Below are 17,835 nucleotides of genomic sequence, written 5' to 3'. Positions count from 1 at the left end.
CATCTCAGCTCACTTACCCTTACCTCAGTAATATAAAAATCGCCAGACACGATCGCATTTCTCTCCTTGGACTGGCATTTAACTCCAGTCAATTCTGACATAAATATATCAGATCCATACTTTCCTTAGCCTCTTAAAAACTTGGCATTCTTTTCCTCTCAAGAAGCTATTTTACATCCACCCAACTAACAACCCTGTATAAATCCCAAATTCGCCCATCCGTACAGTATTGTTCACATGCTTGATGTGATGCACCCAAAACACCCTAAAAATACTTTGTCCAGAATTGAGTAATTTTCGATGATCCTTCCTACACTAACTGACTTCAGTCTTTATCTTGCAGATGTGATTAGTTAGAGAGATAGAGCTTAAACAGTGCAGACGCACTGTTTAAGCTCTATCTTTTCTTACAATTACTTCTGTGGCCACTGCTCCACTGAACTGGCAATCATCATTCTTCCATTTTCTGTCTGGCCTGTTAAAACAAGAGCAGATCTGTTCAATATCCCTTTTCACTACAACAACAAATATAACGAACTTGCTTCTCCTCCTTCTCGAGAATTTATTCCATCTACATTTCTTCTCTGGAACAGCCTACCTCATGAAACGTTTCTTGCAATCCACCTTCTTCAAGAACAATGCCAAAAGATTTCTTCTTTCCCTGCCCACACCTGTATCCCTCAAACGACGCTGATATGCTATGGGTTCTCCAACCTCTCGAGTATGGGATCTATATAAAAAAAGTACTGATATGTTGTTTTAAATCATAGGAATTAAGATATAGATCCCATACAAGAGAGAGAGTGGAGAACCCTTTAACCTAAGAGATTCTCTATGAATTACAGTTCTTGTTCTCGGCAGAGAATTCGTACAAATATTGACTGTAGTGTGTCATGGTTCGTACATTTCAATTCATCAATATTATTATTATTATTCCTGACACCTCCAAGGAGTCCGAAGACTCATTGCAGGAGGACACCTACAACTGTTTCAACCACTACACCGAACATCTACTACGAATCAACGCCATCTACCGCCCACCTCCACCACCACCACAACTGATATTCTATGTCTGTAAATTGCGTGTGTTCTGAAGGGCCGAATTGTCTGTATGCGAGATGAAAAACCAGAGTTTCCAGGAGACAAAACCCTGCTACTTCCGTATGAGATCGACTAACTCACCTTCGATTGAAAATCGTCCAGATAAAGATTCCTCCCATTAGTTTCACGAAACATTTCTTTCCTGTGGTTTCTAGGAAACAGTTAACTAACTAAATAACATGGAACATAGGTGCTCATGCTCATTCAAATATATCGGTGTTCCAAGATTTCGTTTTATCTTTCTATGAGAAACTGATAATATCCGTCCGACATTTAGTGTGTGTGTGTGTGATAGCCAGGGCTCGACAATTTATGCAAAATCATATTTTTCCCCCAAAAAATATTTTTTTTTAAATTAAAATATATATATGTGTGTGTGTGTGTGTGTGTGCGTGTGTGTTGAGGAACATTGACTCGGTTGTTTTGATACATTTGTATAAAGAGAATTTAATGACTGAAACCGAGAATAATTGTAAGGTTTTAATGGTATAACACACTGCCAGTTTCGGCTTTTGACATTTTGAAGTTTAAAAAAACTGAGAAACACAGGAAAAAATTGCAGTACATAATTAACATGAAAAAACGTTGTAGTAACATTTAAGTTGTTCTTACAAACGTGACATTGTTTGTTGAGTGCTTGCTTGCAGTCACTCGTGAACGCCAGTACTGAACAACAGCAGGGTCATTATCAGGGATGTTGTAGCTCAAATTGTTATTTAAAACGTCTTTATTTAAATGTTCATGATTAAGGATGATTTCTCTGGACTCCACAATATTTTTCTTTCAAACTCATCATGGCAACGAAAGATGTTTTCGGATCTATCCCAGCAGACTGAATGACCCTGGTGTGCATCATCAGGATTGTTCGAGAAAAGAACATGACTAGACAGGCAGTGGCACGTGTTCTTTTGTAAAAGATGTCTCTCTTATGCTCTTCTATACGTAATTCAATAGACTTATCTCTTTCACCAAAATATGGGATATTACAGTCACACCATATCTTGTACACGCCAGGATATTTCAGATTATGATGATGAGGCTTCGGATACCTTAGTAGAGAGCGGATTTTTGGAAGTGTAGTAAATAAAGTCCTGATGTTGTATTTCTTAAGAACACTAGCTAATTTTTGGGAAACTGAACTGATGTATGGGATATATATATATATATATATATATATATATATATATTCTTCCAACAAGAACCTTCCCCACCAAGGTTGTAAATTTAACCGTGATCAGAGAATGTGTGTTTGTGAGGGGGGCGGGGTACAGTGGTGTCCAAAAGCTAAGGACGAACTGCATTTCTACTTATATGTGGAAAACTTTCATGACCATATATAAGTAGAAATGTGGAAATGTAGAAAATGTAGAAATGTAGAAATGACCAAATATGGACATAAATATATTGCCAGCATTGCTAATAAATTACATTACACAAAAAATGTGTTATAAATTTAATATAAATTAAATTGCCATACGTTATTAGCAAAAGTTGCAAATTTCCTAAGGACGTAGTTAAGGAATTCATGTGCATTGTTTACAGAAAACTATGCGGAGAGACATTTCAGGGTGGAATATGTCCACCCAGAACTGCGATTCGGCTCTCACAACGTCGTACCATGCTTAGCACCAAGTGATTCAGGGGTTCTTGAGGCAAGCTGGCTGACCCACTCGACTGCGTTCTGGCCACTCGATTCGATTAATATCCTCGGTCTCCAGAATTATCTCCACTGCTAGTACTGAGATGTGGTGTGACATTGTCAGTCATTAAAATGAATTCTTCGCCTACAGCACCACAGATAAATCTAACCTGACGTTGAAGAACTTCATTGCAGTAATATTTTAAACCAGTTATAGTCTCGCTTTTTCCAGCACTTGTAGCTCGGTGTGTCCATAACGCCTCCCCACACCATCCACCAGCATCACCATGTCTATCTCTTTCAAGAACATTTTCGCAATGGTAAGCAGTACCGCTTTCACCCCAGATCAAGTGTCGTCTACAATCGGAGGAAAGACTAAAACGACTCTCATCTGTAAAGAGTACATTAGCCCATTGGTGTCTTTTCCAGTTTTTATGGATATAACAGCACGGAAACGTGTTCAACGATGAGCTGTGGATAAAGAGACGCCGACTAAACATCTTTGAGCGTATAGGCCTACTTGTCGCAGACGTCTTGTGACAGTTTACCGAAATATCCACGTACCTGTGCCTGAATGGAGCAGACTTGCCATGGTGCGTCGATTACGTGTTGCTGTTTAACCAAAAATCTGTCTTCATATTCCGTGGTAGTGAAGCCGACCTCTTAGCAAACGTCTCTGGAACATATTCCATTGGTTAGAAACGCTGCCCCGAGCTTAGATACAACGCTATGTGAAATTCCAAACTCTGTCTACATCAGTAGTTCTACGACCTTCAAGCTTTCTAATCATTCTTCATCACATAAAATCATCTGGATGATTTCTTTGACACAATACAAAACATCCACGTTTGCAAGTTTATTCCTTCACGAATAGAGCTTCCTTCAAACACAATTTGCTTAGCGCAGCCTTTTGCCTTTTATCCTCTTGAGTGCTACCACGTGACCTTTGTGCACGATTCGAAAATTTGAATGTGTACTCGTTTTCTACTCGAAATCATCAGCTATACAAATTGCCTCAAGCTGATCCGTCTGAATTTGCGGTTGCCCAAGATGCGAAAAAATTCTAGGTAAGATCAACTGAAGTTGATGGAGGGATTTTTTCTCCCTCCTGGAAACAGTTTTTTTTTTTTTTTTTAAATCTCCGTCAAACGCATAACGGGAAACTGGAATTAATGGTTTCCGGCTTATCAGAACCACTACTCACAGTAAGTGTGCCTGTCTGGCAGATTCACCGTGAATTACAGTGATTTAATGTGAAGTGCAATGATTTCAGTTATTCGGTAGGAGAAGTGTTTGGATCAGGTAAATGACGACAGTAAAGAGATCATGGAAAGGTGAAATCGGAATCACAGAGGGTTATCATTACGCAAATACACAGTCGGCGTTTGCGTAATGATAGCAAATGCCGACTGCACAGAGATAGAGAAGAGACAGTGGACAATAGAATTAGTTCTTTCATCAAGATTGCTCGTACAGTCTATAAACATGAGCGGGTAACAAAAGTTGTACAGCGGAGTTTGTATAGGAAATGTGGTTTTCTATCTTGCAGAACCCTTTTGGGAACGTGCAGTTGGAAAAGTCATTGAAAACGTGAAGACATTATGAGGCTAAATTTCAGCCAGATGGTCATATTGAACATAATATACCAGCCATCGCTGTAGCCGAACAACAACAACAACAACAACATGTGTGGTTTACTGATGTGACAATATCAGGGGATAGTAGAGTAGAGTAGAAGAAAAAGTGCGTGAAACTTTGCTAAGTATAGAGGTTCTCTTCATGCCTCGTGGTACATAAGGCCTAGATCCGTTTCTCCCAGATACCTGTCATGAACCACCAATTAGGCTTCTTTCCAGTTCTTCCATTTCTCTTTCCTTTTCTGTCATTCTATGCCAATTTAATTCACATATTCCCTCTTTTCCTTTTTCCTTCTGTGACCACTGTCAAGGCCACTCTAGAACTCTCTCTGGTGTTCATTCTCAGTATGTGTTTAATCTATTTTCATCTGCATTTTTTTTTCATCTTTTTTTGCACAGTCAGCTTATATAATTTGTTTCATTTGTTATACGTTGTGGCCAAAATGTTTTTAATATTTGACGCAGACATTTGGTATGAAAAATATTTAATTCAGCTTCATTTTTATTCGTAGCTTCCATGTGTCTGATCCATATAATAATACGGCCTTAACATTGCTATTGAAGATCTTTATTTTGGTCTTCATTCATAGATCTTTATCAATATATTATTTAATTTTCTGAAAGCACTATTAGCTTTTGTCAGTCTTTGCATTATCTCCCTCAGTTTCGCCTTCAGCTTCTATTTACTCCCAAGTACGTAAAATTCTTAACTTTCATAGCATGCTAATTCATTTGATCTCTTTGTGGCATTTGCTGTTTAATTTGAGCACTTTCGTTTTTGTCATATTTCTTTTAAGGCCAACTATTTCAGCTATTGTATGTAGTCTTCCGATTTTGCTTTATATCATTGTACTTTGATGATATCAACGAAACTGTGACATGGGATTCCATTCTTTATTTATCATTAAATTTATTAAAGTTTTATTAAAGAAGAGATTCCTCTTCTTGCACGTGTAAATTTTCTCATAATCCAATCAATGACTATATTAAACAATAACCCAGACATTGTACACACCATGCCTTACACCATATCGTATCTCAAGCTGATTCTGATGTTGTTTGCTGTGTAGTGTTACAACGTTTACTCCCCTTGGACATTTCTTTCAATATTCTCAGATATTTGTCGGGAATTCCGTAACTTTTAGTAAATAACAACAATGTTTCTCTGTCAATACTGTCAAATACTTTAGTAAAATCTATTAAATTTAGGCTTCTAAATTCTATATATTGCTCAGTGATGTTCCTTAAAGTAAAAATGCGATGCACAGTACCCTCACCTCTTCTAAAATCAACATGTTTATGCCTTAATATCTTCTTTCCTTCATTTTAAACCCCATTTATTAATATTCTTCAGAAAAGTTTTACATCTACTGAGAGTAGGCTGATTCTCCTCCAATTCGCACGTTTGGTGAGATCTTCTTTCTTAGTGATTATAATCCTCATTGCTTCTTTCCACTGTTGAGGTATGTTTTCAGTCTCTAGCACATTGCCGAAGATAAGTTCCGTTTATCAGCAGCAGCAGTTTCTTTAGTTGTCTTAAGCATTTCTATTGCTTTATTATCATAACCCGAAGCTTTTCCACTTTTCATTCTCTCTATGACATTCGTTATTTCATTTTTAGATTTAGGTTCTGATGTTATATTTTAATTTATGCTTACAGGAGGTTCTTCCATTCTCGAACTTGTAATCGTGTCAGTTATGTTGTTGTCTACATTTAGAATTTCATTAAAGTGTTCTTTCCATTTTCTAACAATCTCGTCCACTTCAGTTAGCAGCAAACCATCTCTTATAGCATTTACTTGCTTATTTTCTTCAAAGCATATTTTCCTTGTCATCTCATAGTCTTCCAATGTGCCTTAATCTTGTAGCCTTTTGTCTTTCTGCCAAAGTGGCAGAAAAAGGATAATTTCTTTCATCCTCTCTTGAAGATCTTTTAACTTGTCTTTTTCTCTACAACTACTAAAATTAATTTCTTTAGCTCTGCCTGGGATTTTCACTTTCAAACATTGAAACATAATTTTAAGTTTGTGCCTTTCTTCTATAAATATCCAGGTTTTGTCTGAGAACCAAGCATTCTTTTTCCTCTTCTTAGTATCCAAACAGGTCTCTTTCAACGTCATATACCATTTAAAATTTTTCCTGTATTTCAATCATGTCTTCTGGGCTTTCTATTTTCTCACCCAGCTTCTCATTTTCCAAAATATGAAAGTGATTTTATCATACTAGAAAAGGGTTTCTTAATTTCATTTATTTTTAATTTAGACATGTCATATATTTTACCTTTCCATTCGGATTTCTCTCTTTTTTAAAAAAAAAAAAATCCCATGTAGTTTTAATTTAATTTTGGCTGTTACTTAGCGGTGATCATATCCAACATCAGCTCCTCGCCTTACTTTAATCTCTAAGATTGAATTCTTAAAATTACCGTTGATTGCAATGTGATCAATTTGGATTTTGATTTTACCATCTGGTGATAACCAAGTCATTTTATGTATGTGTTTATGCTAAAATAAGCTTCCTCCTATCACAAAATGCCATCAGTAGGTCACCATTCTCATTTCTTGAACATGCTTCATTATCTACTGCTCTCTCTCTCGTCTTCATTTTTTTTTTTTTTTTGGCAACTTTAGCATTCATGTTACCCATAGGAATATCCATGTCATGTTTCAGTTCTTGTTCTATACATTTTTGTATCAAAATTTCTCCTTCTCTTCAAGATCCTTTATTTGTTTCACATTGTTGTGTCCCATTTTATGATTTTTATTCTATCTAGTAATTTCTGTTTATCTATGTTCTACTATTATCTATGCTCGAGATATCACCAAAATTTTTACTAATATCTAAGTTATTTCTCCCCTTAGTATCCCTAATATTTGTATTTATACTGCGCCTTTTGGGACATTTAGTTTAAGATATTATATACAAAAACAAGGAGAAAGAACTCAAATATGTCTGAAAGTGAACTATGTTGCAGTCGTGACACTTTATCTCGTTTCTTAGCACATTAATTTCCCGCGTGATTAGGTTCGTAATTTTTCAAGTGGTGCATTGGACAGCAATTTCAGACAACTCTTTTATCATTGGACAAAAGGTTTATTAAATTCCTTAACATGGTGCAATTCAAATATTAGTTATTACCCAATTCAATGCTATACTAAATATTTACAAACTGACATTAGCTTATCATAAATAATTAAGCTCTGATCCTATAATGGGTATTACGATCATGCCGCCGTACACATTCAACACATAAATTCATTTGACACGGACATATAAGATTAATTCACACTATTTAACTATCCAAACTTAAGTAGATTAACTAAACCATTTACTGCACTGACACATATCTATGACATTTAAACTTTCTTATACAATATATTAGACATGCAAAATTCTCAGGACACTTAATTACTCATATAATATTAACATTAGTAAGCTTACTTTCATTATACTCTGTCATATACTGAAGTCCTAGTATTGTTTTCTTGGTCACTTCAACAGTTCAGTATTAGAATAATGATAACTAATACAGACGAATCTTAGTTAACACGAGATATATTTTACAGTACCTTTCTTTCTTGAATTTTCCATATGGGCCTCTACCTTTTTCTGATCGAACTATCTTGGTATAACCTCTCCGATAATCTGTTTCTCCTACGTTCCTTTTGGAATTGAACTATGCTTACGCGGTCTTAACCTCTCGTAACTTAGGACACACTTTGAATCATCTATATAACGGCTGTACAACTCGCGACGTGGACATCGATTTCATTACTTCTTTCCCTTTCTCGTAGTTGACCCTGGAGTTGAAATACAAAGAATGTGTTTTCTTTTCTTTGACTATATGGCATTCCTCACTTCTTACATAGGAAGTACGGAATCGAAATCCTGCTCACTTTCGTTTCCGTGTTATGACGTAGAAGATATAACCCCTATCTCGCCACTCAGGAAAACACCGTGAAATCCATACGAAAGAGCTCGCGAAGAACTCTCCTGGAACAGAACCAAAACCCAAAAAGTCTTTTTTCTCTTGGGGGGGGGGGTTCTAACCCTTTTATACCCTCTCTCCTAACGGCACCTTCTCTAACTTCTTTTCTCCGCCCCCCCCCCCCTTTTTGACTTGACTTTACCGACCAATTAGGTTGGCGTTTTTCTGCCAAACGTCATTTGATCAGCAAGCCTGTAACGAAGTCTCAATCCGGGAATTAACCCTAAGCGATTGTTTGTTATTTTTCTTGTGCTAGCCTCTAATCTAATCCCTCTTCCAAAATTTCTCTATGAATTCACTTAATATTTTAAGCTCTAGCCTCTCACATACCATCTCTTATGACTAATCCTTTTCTGTCTTATTTAGTTAAATTTTCTCTTTTATACCATATTACAACATTAATATATTCTTTCTTTTTGTTAGTTAGTTCAACAAACACCTTTATTTTTTATATATTTTATTGGATGCAAGAATATTTCTTTTTCTTTTAAACAATTCATGTATTATCTTTTATGCAGGGTTTTTAATTTATTTATTCTTCATGTTACACCATGATAGCTGAGAATTCTACATTCTTAAGATATCCGGTGTAACAAAGGTCCCCCCCCCCCCTTTAAACAAAAAATTTCTTTAAGAGAAATTTTCTTTTTTGAAATGTTCCTCTTTCCCTTTCACTTTTTTTTTGTACTTTCCTTCCCCCTTCCCTTTTTTTCGTATTCATTATCCATATACTCATAACTGATGTACTTAGTTTCTTTGGTTTTTATTTCTCTTCCCTTTTCTAACCTTGCAGAAATTTTCCTCTGATTTAACCTTAACCACTTGTGATTTCCTTCCACCGACTACCTCCTCATGTGATGATTTCTTCACTTTATTTACGTGGGACTCACGATTCCTCTCTTGAGACTCATTTCTCTCTTCCTTAAGTAACTCTGGAGTTTGCCCCTTCCTTATAAATTGTCTCCTTCCCAATAAGTATATTTCTTTCCTCATGTAATCACATTTAAAGTCATACCTTGATAGGAAATCTCTGCCTAGAATCAGCTTGATGTGTGGAAGAGAGGATCCTGGCAGGATCAAAAACTCCTGCCAAACACATAATTTGAACTCAGCCAGGTATAACTTTAGATTCACAGACCTAGAAGCACTAGTCATGGAAGTTGTGACACCTGACACTCTCACTCGTTGTTTAAGGTGAGTGATGTTATCTTTGGCATGAGGTTCTATTATCTTAAAATAATCCTCCAATATGATGGATGCTTGGGCCCCAGTGTCTAGCAAAGCATTGCAGAACTTTCCATATGCACTCGCCCTCACTTCCATCTCATAAGGATGCTCCTTTCTTCCTTGTCCCTTATTCCATACTCTGTTAGTATACGTATGTGAATCTGAGTCTCTGTCATGAACTCTACCAAAGCGCTTCTTGTTAAAGTAACAGTTTTGAGCAAAATGTCCGAGTTTGTTACAACTGAAACATCTTGGGGGCTCTCTACCGCTTCTTTGGTCACTAGCTCTCCCTTGATTTTGAGGAATAACTGTTTCTTGTTGTGGTACGACTTCGGATAGCTTCTGCATAACTGAGTCTAATCTATCGAGAAGGGGTCTTTGCAGATGCTCAACTTCCTCTTTAACCAACTTAATGGTTTCCTCAGTTCTGCTACAATTAGGCTCTGGGTTTCTTACAGATAACGCAGATAACGTTCCAAATTGTTTCATTACCTCATCTAACCTATCCATAATGAGTTTTTGGAATATTTCTATCTCTTGTTTTACAATAACCCTGATTTTATCTGAATCAATATAAGACTCTGTCAAATTGTTTATCTCTTGCTTATTGTCCCTTTCTAGTCTCTCTCTTGTTCTTGATCTTTCTCTCCTTTCCTTACTCTCTTCATTATGTCTTTGCCCCTTTTCAGAATTTCCCTTCTCTTCAATTGACCCTTGAACATATGCAAGACGGAGGTCACCGAGCAATTGTTCGCGTTCCTTTACAGCATCGTAACATTCTCTTAAATTGGATAATCTCTTATCGAATGCTGTTTTCTTCAACTCAGGTTTAACTCCCTGTCTGAATTGTTGGAAAATGGCACAGTCCAAGTGAGGCTTTTCTTCACTAAGGACACTTAGGGTACTAGCTATCGTCAGTAACCTGTTATGGAACTCAGTCACACTTTCCTTTTCCTTCTGAGAGCACCTCTGGAGCTTCCATAAGTTAGGTCCCAAGCTTCCCAGTTTTGAGAACTCAGAAATTAGGACTGTCTTAAATCGGGAGTAATCCAGGGTTTCCTTGAGAATGGGGGAAGAATAGGAAAGCTTTAGCCTTTCCCACCAGTTTACTGCGGAGTAGGACTAGCAACTGAAAATCAGTCCATCCTCCAACTCTTCTAAGCTCTTCTATATAACTAAAGAAATTTAGGACGTCATCAGTCTCCCCACCCGAAAATTGTGGGAACACCCGCTGTGGGTTAATGTAACGAAAAAATTCGCTGTTGTCCATGCCTAAATTACTGGAGGGTTCAGTCATACTTGCATCCAATTTACACTAATTTACTCTCTAAAATTCTCAACAAACTTAACTAAACTTCTACCTCTCAGTTAAAACCAACTTGTTGTGAATAGCTTGTAATTAAGATTTAATTAGCTAAACTACATCCTGTCGGGTGTAGTTCATAAATTGGGACACAACATAAATGGCTGCGACATTTATGTTGTGTCCCAATTTATGATTTTTATTCTAACTAGTAATTTCCTCTCATCTATGTTCTGCTATTATCTATGCTCGAGATATTCTAATACTTAAGTTATTTCTCCCCTTATTATCCCTAATATTTGTATTATGCTGCGCCTTTTGGGATATGGTGTAACAACATATACTGTATTATGGTTAATTTAATACATCTTGAATATAAAAAGCCGTTATCCACTCACTTATAGGCTTCTAGTTGATCAAGCTTTACTTGTCTTTGCACTAAATATAAGTGCCACACCTCTTTCATGACTTTCATCTGATCCTGAATACAATATTTGCTATTCATCTCTAGTTCTCACTCTTCCAAAGCCAGTTCATCTCACTTATTCCTAAAATATCTATTCTATGCTTTCCTTTATAACTTACAGTTTCTTTCCTATTTGAAACATAGTTCTAACATTCCATGTTGCAATTAGCGTTATCGGTTTAGATGAGAGTGGTGACCTCATCTGCTTCAAGAGTTCCTGTAGGCTTTGCCCTTGAAATCTATGCATTATCCTCTTGCAAACTTAAATAGTGGTCATCAGGAATCCTGCAGAGAATTGGTATACTGGATCTATCGATTTCCACAATGAGGGAATTTTTACGGTGAAGTGTCATAGCCAGTCATCCAACCTCCTCCTTTATTCGTGCTTGGGATCAGCCATGGGGAAAGATCACTCTCCCAAGCGGAGGTAAGTATAGAGATGGGGGATTGAAATTCAGTGACTTTGGAAGAAGAAAGCAACCACAGTTCTAACTGCCATAGGAGCGCTAGAACCAATACCAAGAGCTTTTATGAAACATCTGGAAAAGCTTAGCCCCTAAGATATCACTCCATCTCAACAGCACTATTAGGGACATTTAAAATTTGAATCATCTGCAAGTCAAAGATTTGATCGCCATTAGATGTGTATCTTGTTACACTTTGACAGTGAACTCTGTTAATTGAATGTAGAAATAATAATAATAATAATAATAATAATAATAATAATAATAATAATAATAATAAATACGTTTAATTTTTTTTTCATAGGCAAAATTAATCATAAAAGATTCTCCCGTTCGTTCGAATACCGTTGTGCTCATTAGCACTGAAGAATTGCTGAGGCATCTGGAAGCAAGTTCCGTGCGGGATTTCTTAAAAGAAACCCAAGCAAGACTTGTGGTGTTATCCGAACAAACGCCACGCACTACCAGTAATACGGCCATTGATTCAGCTATTCTGGAATCGAGTGGAAGTGTTTTTCCATTCTATTCGAGAAGCAAATTGTTAACATCTCACACGGCCGCGCAGTTGGTATCGTGTTTGTATGTGCCACGCAGCAGTCTGGGAACTACTTGTCTGGTACGTATGTGGAGAAAACAAATTTTATTGACATATGAAGTGCTTTCTGTGATATTATTGATGCAAAAGTTAAAAGCGTTCCCCCTTCTTAACAGATGTAAATAATCTGATGACTTATCAAGACCTATCAAAAAAAGTTTGCAAAGCGTTTTTTTTTTTTTTTTTTTTTTTTTTTTGTGAAGTACAATTTAATCGTTCAATATTTGGTCACCTTGGCCCTGTAATAAATGCAGAAATTGACATCAGTGAAAGGAAAAAAGTGTCTGTAGACTTGATGATAAGTCTTCCTACGAAGACCTATTTGGTTTTACTCAAACCGAGTAAAACCAAATTATTTAAACATTTTAATATCACATGAAAAATTGTTAGCTTTGAGCAACTTTTAATGTTTAATTTTTATTTTATTTAATTAATTCCCTTCCAGCTGCGTAAGTTCCGTTTCTGTATGCATTTGATTGCTTAAACATAGAAATGAGATTTATACGTGTTTTTCCTGTTATTATTATTATTTTTTTTATTACTATTATCGAACTTTCGTGTAGTCCCGAGATTTGTCACGAGAGGTCCAGTTAGCTTGCAGTTGCCTAACCAAATTTTGATTAAATTTAAAATGTGATAGTGATCTAAAGCTGATAATCCAAACATGATAAAAAATTACGAATAAAAGTTAATTAATCGTTAATATTTCGGGCGATTATATTTTCCAAAATTTTGCATCAGGTTTCCATTCGGCCAATAAGATTTTTCAAATATTATTCAGAAACCCAGGATTTAATTTATGCACGCCACTTTTAGTAATATTGTAAAGGGTATTATTTAAATAAATAAGTAATAATAATAAAAACTGACCTAACCGAAAAGAGACATGTATATCAATGCACACACGTACATTCGCTTTCGTATTCTGAATGGGAGTCTGGATTAAATAAAAGATTTTAAATTCAACACCCCTCCACGATTTAGAAAGTTTTCGCCAATAATATGAATTCCATGAATAGTAATTGTGGTTAATCACAGACTTAATGAGATCAAATTTTGATGTCCTGTATTCAAAGAAAATAATAATAATATGTTAATATTCCCCTTCAGGTTTACTACGATGTGCTTTCAGATCTCAAGCAGGGAAGCTTCTCTACACATCGTCATGTCCGCTCCTCAGAAGGACGCTTACTTTTTTATGTTTCCTGCAGTGAAGTGGTGTCCGATTTGACTATTAATAACGGTTCGCATATTAGTGCAGATCATCGTTATGAAGCGGCTTTTCCTTTAAACGAGGCAAGTCAGACAGACTTTAATAATATTTAATGCTTTTGGTTTATTTTAAAGTTATATTTAACGAAACGAACATAAAATATCAACTTGCACAGTAGTAAAGTGTCAAGTGATTACATCATATTTCTTGCGAGGGCGCTATAATCCTCTCTTGTAACTCAGCTCGTGAGACATTGAAGTAGTCGTTTTCTTTTGAGACGAGTATTATTTATCAGCGATCTTCTTGATAGACCAGATAATAATACAAATTAAAGGATCTACACAACTCAGAGATATTTCAGAGCATAAGGAAGTGATTCCAAAATTCTGGTCTCTAAACGAGAATCTAATCAAATTCAGATTTGGGCTCCCTTGGAGACTTGATAAAAGTGATTATTCGCGTGATTTTTTACTTATTGCAATGAGTCTTCTGTGCTAAAAACTGGTAATATCAGTACTCTGAATGATAAAAACCGATAAGTGTTTATTTATGATTGTGGTCCTTGAAGCTCCATTGAAATTTTGCTCATATCCAGAGTAGAGTCCAAAAGTGCGAGCACGACTGATATAAGGAAAAACCAGTCAATCGTGCTTAAAACTCTCTGATAAATGCTTGAAATAATTTTCCGACAGGATGCCAACCGCACTCAAGATATCAACTCTGACATTAAAGAAAGCAAATCAGAGTTGCAACAGGATGTGCAACAACAGCTACTCAGAATCCAAATAAGCCTGTCTTATCTCGCATAGGACTTATTACAGACTGAAAAGCACGATACTCCTTTTATTCCCCCCCCCCCCTATCTAGCATGTTGAGAGCAAACATGTGATCATGTATCACACAAACCGACTTTCTCATAGACGTCACCGAGTCGGGGAGTATAGAGAGAATAGAGAGGGGTAACAAGAATTCAGGTAGATAGGTAGATGTATAATTTTCTTTAGCTCATTGCTTATAGCAAAAGTTTTGCATATCGTCCAGCTTGGTCAGTGGCGTGACAGGTGGGAGCCAGTTGGAGTTCGTGATATTAATGTCGCCTAGGAAGATGACTCAATCATTTGGATTGCATAAGGTTGAGCTCCATAGAGAGGAAGGTGACAGGTCAGACTGGTTTCGGAATTTGGAGTAGATGAATATCACTGAAGGGAGCAAGTAAGCCTTGAGCCAGAAGAGACCAAAATCCAATATTAAAAAAATAATAAGCTAACGCCTTTTATTCCCTTATATGGAATAGGCGAGGCCTTTTAACCCTATCTAGCTTTTAGAGACTGAGTAGGCAGTTCACTCTCCACCGGTAGCCAATCAAAGATAGCTGGCCCGTGACTATCACTAATTATAAGCTACCACCAATGAAGAAACTGGCAAGCGAGTGCTGCCATCTCTTGGTACCTAACCCAAACATAATATGTTACGTTTGAATTAATATGGATTCTACCGTCGATTTTCTTAAGTTTACGGGATGAAAAACCCGAATTTCTATCTTCAAGCGGCCTAGTGCAGAAGATGCAAGTGCACTTCCATTGACTTACACAGGCCTTGAGACCAAAAATCAAGGGATTCTAAATTAGCAGTTCTCTGGCATGCGATTTCTGAGATTTATTTCACAGTGTCACTGTCTATGTTTGTACATTTCATTTTTAGTTCAGGATTTGATGAAAGGGTACAATGGGGAGATTCGGAGATTCAGTAAGAGAGAGAGAGAGAGTAAGAGAGAGAGAGTAAGAGAGAGAGACGCTCTAGGACATGATACCAAGACAGAGAGTGACTAGTTTCCTTGCCATAAGTTGCCTCGACAGTATCTTCAACATATGAATACTCGGACTTCCTCATGAGGCACGATTTAGAAAAGTAAGTGGCATCGAGATTATGCGCTATCTGATCGGGAAGCTTCCTCACTTGATAATAGGTTCGGATCCGTATGCGATCTGGAGACTGGCCTGTGGCACCCCGTTTTTAATGATGTAGAAGAAGAGAGGGGAGACAAAAAACGGAAACCTAACTCTGGAGGACGAGCAGGGCATAACGATCGTGCTCGTTGGATTCACGTTTTGGTAAAGCAGACCACACCATTGATACAGTGGAGTTACTGAGCGAGCACTTTGCAAAAGTATATCATCCACGTGGTGACATTGAAAAAATGAAGGAATCATTAGTTTATACGGGAATTGCGATGAATGAAGTGGAGGTGAACAGTCTATTACAGAATCTTAATGTGAACACATCTGTGTGATTGGATGGTATACCGGCACGGGTCTTGCGTGAAGCGGCTAAGGAATTATCAGTGCCCTTGACCATGTTGTTTAATCCGAGTCTCGGGTCTGGTTTAGTCACGAAGGTGTGTAAAGAGGGGAAAATAGTTTCACTGCATAAAGGAGGATCCAAGACTATGGTTGCAAATTACCGACCGATCAGCATATCAGGAGTCGTTGTCAAGGTCTTAGAGAAAGTAGTAAAGGGAAAAATACAGGAATTGATTGATGAAAATGAGATACTGTACGGGGGACAGCATGGCTTTGTGAAGAGTAGATCATGAATCAGTAACTTGCTCAAGTTTTATAACAAGGTGACGGCTGAAATGGATAAGGGTAATGGGTTTACAGGCGAAAAGGCGTTTGACAGGATACCACATGAAATTCTAATCCGTAAACTACAACATATGGGAATGGATATAGGGTTGGTGAGATGGATAGGTGGGTTGTTGATGGAGAGATATCAAAGAGTAGTTTTTTCAGGAGTAGAGTTCAAAAGACGGCCTGTGACTAGTGGTGTGCTGCAGAGTTCTGTTCTTGGACCACTGCTGTTTAATCTGTTCATTAACGATATAGGGAAGGATCTAAAAGGAACAGTTCATTTGTTCACTGATGATGCAAGTTGGGTAGGGCGATAGTGAATGCAGACGATGTCAAAATCTTGCAGGATGACTTGGATAGATTGGAGTTCTGGGCTAAGGAGAATGGATGTCAATTTAATGTGACAAAATGTAAGGTTATGCATTTTGGGATGAAAAGATTAGCAGTAGTATACCACATTGGTGGAACTGTACTCCAGGAGATTGATGAGGCCAGGGACTTGGGAGTGTTGGTGGATAGGGAAATGAAGTTTAGGGGGCACATTGCAAAAGTAGCTAAATCAACTCACTTGGTTGTTGAAAAATCCCTTGACGAGCAGAGACAAGTAAGTTATTGTAACTCTTTACCCAGCCTTGATAAGACCCCACCTAGACTACTGTGCCCAAATTTGGGTACAAATGGGTTCCTTCTTGATGGGGAGGAGGTGGAGAGGATCCAGAGGCGAGTGACCAAGATGATAGCAGGTCTATGGAATGAACCATATGAGAACAGGTTGAAGATTTGTGGGTTGCAGAAATTAATTGATAGGCCGAAAAGTGGAGTATGGTTGAGACATTCAAATTGCTAAAGAGTTTCTATAGGATTAATTCAGAGGATATTTTTGAGATCAGGGCTGGTGGCGGGAGAACTAGGAGACACCTATGGAACTGGGCAAGAGTGTGGTTATCAGGGGTGTTAGAGCTGGGTTCTTTACTTTTAGAGTGGTAAATGAGTGGAATAAGCTGCCAGAGTCTGCTGTGGGTCCTATGCCAGTGAATGAGTTCAAGGCAAGGTATGATAGATACTGTGAGAATGTCGTATAGTTGTGTGAACATGATGTTTAGGGCCTCCCTCGATGAGTCTAAGGACTCACTGGAATCGCCCGTAGTAATAATAATATGGAGGCAAGTTTGACTCATCAGGAGAAAAGCTGTGTACTGCAAGTTACCTCGCCCTCTTTTAAATGGCTTAATTAAACATTTGCACATTACGTCCAACTGAGTCTTCGCCTTTTGCCTTTTCTTCATAAATTTCTCTGCATGAAGCAACTGCAGTTTGCATTATTCTGTCTACTTTGCTAAATCTCCATGTTGGGGTCCTTAAAGAATCCAATTGCCTTATTATCAGAAATGTCTCTGCCAATATTTTTCACTCAAGTTATTTGAGAGATTGGCTTCCTTTCAGGTTCTTGTGGGTTTTTTCCTCTCTTCTTCTTCCTTTCTGCAATCTTATGTGCTTCTAGCTAGAATTAAATATTACCACAAATCTCTTGTAATTCTTCAAATTAAGTGGATATTGAATCCAACATTATTT

General features: G+C 37.3%; 1 protein-coding gene across 2 annotated transcripts in view; it reads left to right on the top strand.

The window, feature by feature from the left end:
- The window catches only part of LOC150103701 (calcium-activated chloride channel regulator 1-like), a 124,211-nt gene that overhangs the window by 82,622 nt on the left and 23,754 nt on the right, over positions 1 to 17,835 (top strand). For both annotated transcript variants that reach the window (XM_090397090.1, XM_090397089.1), the window contains exons 8-9: positions 12,130 to 12,441; positions 13,531 to 13,716. In XM_090397090.1, coding sequence (XP_090253216.1) covers positions 12,130 to 12,441; positions 13,531 to 13,716 — 498 coding nt within the window. The remainder of the gene's footprint in view (positions 1 to 12,129; positions 12,442 to 13,530; positions 13,717 to 17,835) is intronic.

Source organism: Typopeltis vanoorti, chromosome 8 (genome assembly GCF_054136105.1).
Source record: "Typopeltis vanoorti isolate ZY-2024b chromosome 8, IOZ_Tvanoo_1.0, whole genome shotgun sequence".
Classification (NCBI taxonomy): Eukaryota; Metazoa; Arthropoda; class Arachnida; order Uropygi; family Thelyphonidae; genus Typopeltis; species Typopeltis vanoorti.
This window is presented reverse-complemented; position numbering and strand designations above follow the sequence as displayed.